This window comes from Dryas octopetala, chromosome 2 (assembly GCF_963921425.1).
Source record: "Dryas octopetala chromosome 2, drDryOcto1.1, whole genome shotgun sequence".
Classification (NCBI taxonomy): domain Eukaryota; kingdom Viridiplantae; phylum Streptophyta; class Magnoliopsida; order Rosales; family Rosaceae; genus Dryas; species Dryas octopetala.
The window spans coordinates 11,905,981-11,911,825 of record NC_141367.1 but is presented as its reverse complement, the minus strand read 5'-3'; the positions used below and the strand labels follow the sequence as shown (position 1 = coordinate 11,911,825).

The window sequence follows — 5,845 nt, the reverse complement described above, 5'->3', positions numbered from 1 at the left end:
TATAGCATCACAAAGTAATCGTTAAGGGATTATAGGCTTTGATAGGCATAGACTTATATCTATATGGGAAAAGATTTTGTGCCCTATTAGGGCACAAGTATTTTGTGCCCTAATCCTATGTGGCAAAGTGAAATAATACACATCATTCTTTTGTTTTGTTGTGATAATACACATCACCATCTATGTTTAATATGAAATTAATATCATATTTATTGAAAGACCATCTTATCCAACCCAAATCTAATGATCTTCATTTATACTTAATTTGTTATCTCCATATTGAAAATCTGTAACTCACGTTCAGGTCACACAAGAAAATTAATTAAACCAACTAACATTCTAACAACTAAATAGACCAAGCAGTGTTGAGTTTCTTGTTTTAGTAACTTGGTTATCCTAGTATAAAGCAATTGATGATCTGAACAAAGCATAACACAACATTTTTAGCGAATAGAATTTATAGCACTAGTAGCACAAACACATGTAAGCACATATACATATAGATACATGTAGGTATAAAGAAGATATAGGGTTTTAAGTGGACTAACTTCCCCTATCTGGAAGAGGTTCACTACTACAAAAAAGCTCATACATATCACTATATTAATATCAGTTTTAAAGGTATTCGATATAATATGGTTTTTAATATCGTTTAAAAGTTTTTTTTTCAAAAATTGATATATAAACTATTTTACATATTATTTGGATTTTGAATGTGATATATTATGTTGAAGAAATTTATTAACCCTGCTTTAAAAGTGATATCTATACAAATAATTAATGCGAAAATTTAAGAACGGAAAAAACGCGGTACTGTTCACCACTTAAAATTTTTTTGACAACCCGTGTTTACACACACCTACACTCACACACCCACACTCACATCCAAACTGAACCACACCCAGACCAAACCCACACCAACACCCACACCGTAACTCATCATCTTCTTCATCGATCTCCGACGAAGATATATGGATTGAGCTCGAAGATTAACCTAGCTAGCTAGGCTTCCAATCCACCCAGCCTTAAGATGTTAAGAGCGAAAGCTTGTAGATCGAGATCGATGGGTTGAGCACTCGCGAAGGCTTGCAGAGAATGAACGCGACAGAGAGACAGAGAGAAGTCTGAGAAGTTGCGAAGAGAGAGAGAGAGAGAGAGAGAGAGAGAGAGAGAGAGAGAGAGAGACGACGTCGCGAGATCCAGATCGACCCAGAGAAGCCTTCCTGATACCACCATCCAGCCTTCACGATTTCAGGTATTTGATGAGATTGTTTTGTTATTTTTTCTTTTTAATTTTAAGTTTAGATTTCAGATTTAGGGTTCTAATATCTGTAGGTTGTTTGAACATGGGTGTTTTGTTTTTTGGGTGTTTCTGGAATTTGGGTGTTTTGTAGTTTGTTTGAACTCGGGTCTGTTTGAATTTGGGTGCTAGAATTCTTTGTATTTACCTGAAATATGGAACATTATGCAATAATCATTCATTTTGGGTCTGTGTTATGAATTTGGCTCTACCTGGGTTTTGTTCCTTTCACCGAGAATTTGGCTCTTCCTGATTTTGGCATTTTGGGCTGCTTATGGATCTTTGTTTGGTTTATTTGAAGTTTCTGGTATTCTGAAGTCTGAATTATGTTCATCAGTGATGATATTAATATGGGTTACTTGTAATTTCAAATAGTCTATTTTATATGCATTCATTTGATGCTTATCTTTGTATGTGTATTTGCCTAATGCGCACTTGCTCTATAAATAGCCACTCTGGCTTTGATTTTCTGCTTCAAGTTTCTTTGATAGCTATAAATTAAATTCCTTTCTTGGTCCACAATTCTTTTACATTCCTCAATCTTGATTCTCTGCTATAAATAAAACTATTTGTGTCCTAAATTGGGTTTTCTGTTTTCTCTTTCTTGGCTCTCTATGGCTTGTTGTGGGATGAAACTATTGCTGGTGATTGCTCTGTCTTGGGTATTAAACACGCAAGATTCTTCTATTCATGCAAAGCCACAAGTGCCCTGTTTTTTCATTTTTGGTGACTCATTGGCTGACAATGGCAACAACAACTTGCTTCCCACATTTGCCAAAGTCAATTACAAGCCATATGGAATTGACTTCCCTATTGGCCCAACAGGAAGGTTCTCCAATGGTCGAACCACAGTTGATGTACTTGGTATCTGCTCCTCTTCTTAATTGACCACCATTTTGTTATTTGGTCTTGCTTCAATATGCTAACTATTGTTATCGGATATGGGTTTATAGGCTTATATTCTTTTCTTTAGTTGTCATTGAATTACATTGTGGTTTATAAGTTGTTCTCCTTCATTTTGGGGTCTTTTTGTTTGATAAGCATAAGACTTATATAGGCTAATTGAACATTTTCTCATTACAGCTGAACTTCTGGGATTTGAAAAATACATTCCACCATTTGCTTTTGCCAATGGCTCTGACATACTCCAAGGTGTGAATTATGCATCTGGTGCTGCAGGAATTCTAAAAGAAAGTGGGAAGCACTTGGTACTTAATCTCTTAACTTTGCTTTTGAGTTTTGACACTCGGAAAAATGTTAGCAACAGTCATCCACGCCCATGAGTGACTGCCAGCCGTTGATGCATGTGGGGTTGCCACTATTCTAAACCTCTTGGCACATTTGCAGTGTGGACAAGACATCGATCACCATGTGTCCAAATGAATAAAGTTAAATTTCTTATGGCCTCACTGGGCTTGTCAGTATCAGTTTGAAGGTAATGTGCTTAAATCTGTTGTTGAAGTTGGTTCTGTACGTATATTGGTATTCTGGAAAGTGAGGATTGAAATTTTAATACTACAGCTGAAGAGAGTAATGAAAATTGTGAGGGATGAGATATGATGTTCCTCTACAGCTGTGTCCTATTTTGAAGCCTGATAGTTTAATGATAGTGGGCATTTTTCTGACTGAGTACTTCACAATAAAAAGAACAAGTTCTGGAACTTTACTTATGGGGATATGGTTGGTTAATGGAAATTTTTTAGTATCTAGATGGCGAAGTGCAAATGGATCTTAGAAAGTTATGAGTGTAAATATTTTTCTTTGAATCTAAATAGTGCTATGTTTTCGGTTTTCTCTTTGTTTTTTGGGGGCAGGAACATACTGTGGTTGAGTCAAAGCCTGATCATTTTCTGGATGACCTTCGTTTAAATAATCCATGGCCTGAGCTTAGAGGGTATGGAGTTCTATTTTTCATGTTCTTATACGAGGCATTTTTAAGTGTTAGTTTTTGGATTTCTGATAAATAAGTACTTGCATGTTGTCTTTTTGTTAGTTGGCTTTTTCCTGCTTAAACTGATGACTGGTATTCTGATTTCTCAGCCTCTATCTGTGTTGTTGCCTAGTTTTAGACACCTTTTGTTTAATTTTCAAGATTCTAATTTTGGATTTATTGAAAATAGGTTTGCAGAAACCATTGATCTCGATGTGTCAGATCCTGTCGCCCACAAGCACATACCATATGTTGTCATCCTTGTCAAGATGGCACAAGAGTGGGCCAAAAGTCATGGTGGTGAACTTCCATCAACTAAGAGAAAAAAGAGTTCAAGGTTTCTTTGCTTGATTCGTACATTTTCTGTTCTTTTTCATTCTTTATATGCTTTGTAGCAAACTAGCAATGTGATTTTTTCCTTGTGGTCTTGAATTTATTAGGAGCTTATCAAAGCTAGAATGACTGCAATGGATGAAGATAACTACAAAGAAGCCAATGAGAACTCCTTCAAAGTCTTTGCTCCACGAGGAATCAGTAAGTATATATATATTTTTTAAGCATTGATTTGAGTTATTTAGTATAAATTCGTAGAAGAGCCTGTTGCATATTGAAATTATCAAGATAGGTGATAGTCGTGACTTATGTTTTTCAATCAGATTGTTTCATCATGTTTGGCAAATATTCTACAAATGGTTTTTGCTAATTACTGAGCTGCAAATTGCACTCGAGTAGTGCACCTACATCAGTGTGGCAGGTATGGTTGGTAAACTATTATAGCCTACTCTCAGCCCTATGGAGGTGGGGTTGGCTTGGCATTTTGCTTGCATTGATTTCGGAAGAAGTGGATTTAACCATCTTGACCTTCACCCATCATTCATATAATTTAAACTACCCAATAAAAAAGATAAATGGAATCCTCCTTATTTGTTGGAAGACTCCTACATCTTTAATTCCTTAAAAGCTTTGTGGCATTGCACTACACTTCTTTGGAGTTTGCTATTCTAAACTGTGTTCAGCCTTGAATATTGATGAGTGAATACCATTTGAACATGTGGTTAATTTTTCTCCTTTTATGTCTCAGGTCCAGATTTGCGACAAATAATTAGTGATAGCTGTGCTGAAGTTGATTCTAATTCATCAGATTTTGGGTGATGGTGGGAGCGCTGAAGGTTTGTGAAACCAGAATTGCATTTGTGGCAACTGGATATAGTGTGCTTAACATTGATGTGTTTGTCACAGTAAAGTTATTATCTGTGGCAACTGAATTAACATGATGGAAGCTGTGAACAATGGCAGAGACCTTTACATCTCAGTCAACGTGCCTTCCATTGAGGTACAATACAACTAATTGATGCTTCTTTTGAGTGAATTTATCTCATTCTAAATTTTAAATGAGTTTTGAAGTTGATGTCAAATCCATGGCCTAGTTTTTTGGGGAATGTTATTCTTTTGCTTGTGTTTCTTGCATTTTTTCCTTTCTCATGTACACTACCTATCTCTATTGACATGCCCTTTGCAGTATATTGCACTTGCAAATCACTATATGTTTAAAAAATTTCATATATTTTTATTCTTACAAGTTACAATGAATTTAGATAACAATATAGACCATTTGCTATGAAATCTTGAATATTTTAGTAATGTGATTTGGTATGAAAACTCAATTTGCTTCTTTTTAGTACTGTGATTTTGTAATTTTGTTTGATTTTTCCAATTGTTAGGTGATCGAATTTATAAGGAAAGCAGTACACATGGGAGGAAATTGAAGTCAATGAGGTGCAGATTTCATGGGTTAATTTTGATTCAATTAGTTTGTAAAATTATTTTCCCTCATGAACTGCTATGATACAAATTAGAACAAGTGTGCACTGCCATGCCTTATATTTGTACATGTTGATGACTATATAGGCCTAGCTTAGATTTAAGGATTGGGTTAGAGATGAGGTCTCCCCCTAATTTTTGTGATATGTAGACATATTTTGGGTACTTGGAGATATTGAAATTTATGTGAATTGAGGATCTTTACTATGTAATGGACGTTGAGCATTTATCTCAATGGGTTGGCCACTAAAAAAATATGCAATACAAGTGTAATGGTATTGAGCAATTATCTCAGTTTTCAGGAAAAAAATTGATATTTAAACAGTGTTTACATAACAATAATTTCAAAATATACGAGATCAGTTCTTTCAATGTAAATGATATCAATCATGCCTTCAAAATCAGTTCCATCACTCAAACTGATGTCTATGAGTATATTTATACCAGTTTCATACTCTTAAAACATATAATTCAGATATACGATATCATTTCTTAGAACCAATAACGATATCTATGAGACTATTTATATTAGTTCCGTAATTCAGGAACATATAAGTCTGATCTAAGATATCTGTTCTTATACACAATATAGATATCTATGGAAATAATTATACCAGTTATACGATTAAAACTCATATTATTCATTTATAAGATATCAGTTATAAATATAATACTGATATAATATATTATAAATATATCATTTATTGCATTTTTAACCATCCGGGAAGGAAAAATATATCGCATTTAAAAAAGGAACTGATGTAAAAAATGATATAGATATCAGTTCAAAACTG

The 5,845-nt window shown here is 34.4% G+C and overlaps 1 protein-coding gene across 6 annotated transcripts; it reads left to right on the top strand.

Moving 5' to 3' along the window:
• Nucleotides 1-823: 823 nt before the first annotated feature.
• LOC147293121 (GDSL esterase/lipase At5g45670-like) lies at nucleotides 824-5,263 on the top strand. Of its 6 annotated transcripts, XR_015120924.1 has the most exons (9): nucleotides 824-1,255; nucleotides 1,979-2,164; nucleotides 2,480-2,735; nucleotides 3,115-3,194; nucleotides 3,421-3,567; nucleotides 3,671-3,764; nucleotides 3,887-3,984; nucleotides 4,312-4,563; nucleotides 4,952-5,263. XR_015120924.1 is itself a non-coding variant. In XM_086234612.1 (8 exons), the coding sequence occupies exons 1-3, from the start codon at nucleotides 1,915-1,917 to the stop codon at nucleotides 2,681-2,683; spliced, it is 411 nt and encodes a 136-aa protein (XP_086090738.1). In that variant the 5' UTR covers nucleotides 1,262-1,914; the 3' UTR covers nucleotides 2,684-2,735; nucleotides 3,115-3,194; nucleotides 3,421-3,567; nucleotides 3,671-3,764; nucleotides 4,312-4,563; nucleotides 4,952-5,263. The 6 variants fall into 6 exon arrangements, 2 of the variants coding, with proteins under 2 accessions (XP_086090738.1, XP_086090740.1); XR_015120922.1 differs by lacking the exon at nucleotides 3,887-3,984 and having other exon boundaries at nucleotides 827-1,255; XM_086234612.1 differs by lacking the exons at nucleotides 824-1,255; nucleotides 3,887-3,984 and having other exon boundaries at nucleotides 1,262-2,164; nucleotides 2,384-2,508; nucleotides 2,648-2,735.
• The last annotated feature ends 582 nt before the right edge of the window (nucleotides 5,264-5,845 follow it).

Bases quoted from the DNA above. Each gene is read 5' to 3' on its own strand.
- LOC147293121 (XM_086234614.1), top strand. From the start codon at position 1,915: ATGGCTTGTTGTGGGATGAAACTATTGCTGGTGATTGCTCTGTCTTGG. The intron at 2,165-2,383 runs GTATCTGCTCCT...TTCTCATTACAG, and splicing joins AACCACAGTTGATGTACTTG to CTGAACTTCTGGGATTTGAA. The intron at 2,509-2,647 runs GTACTTAATCTC...GCACATTTGCAG, and splicing joins AAGAAAGTGGGAAGCACTTG to TGTGGACAAGACATCGATCA.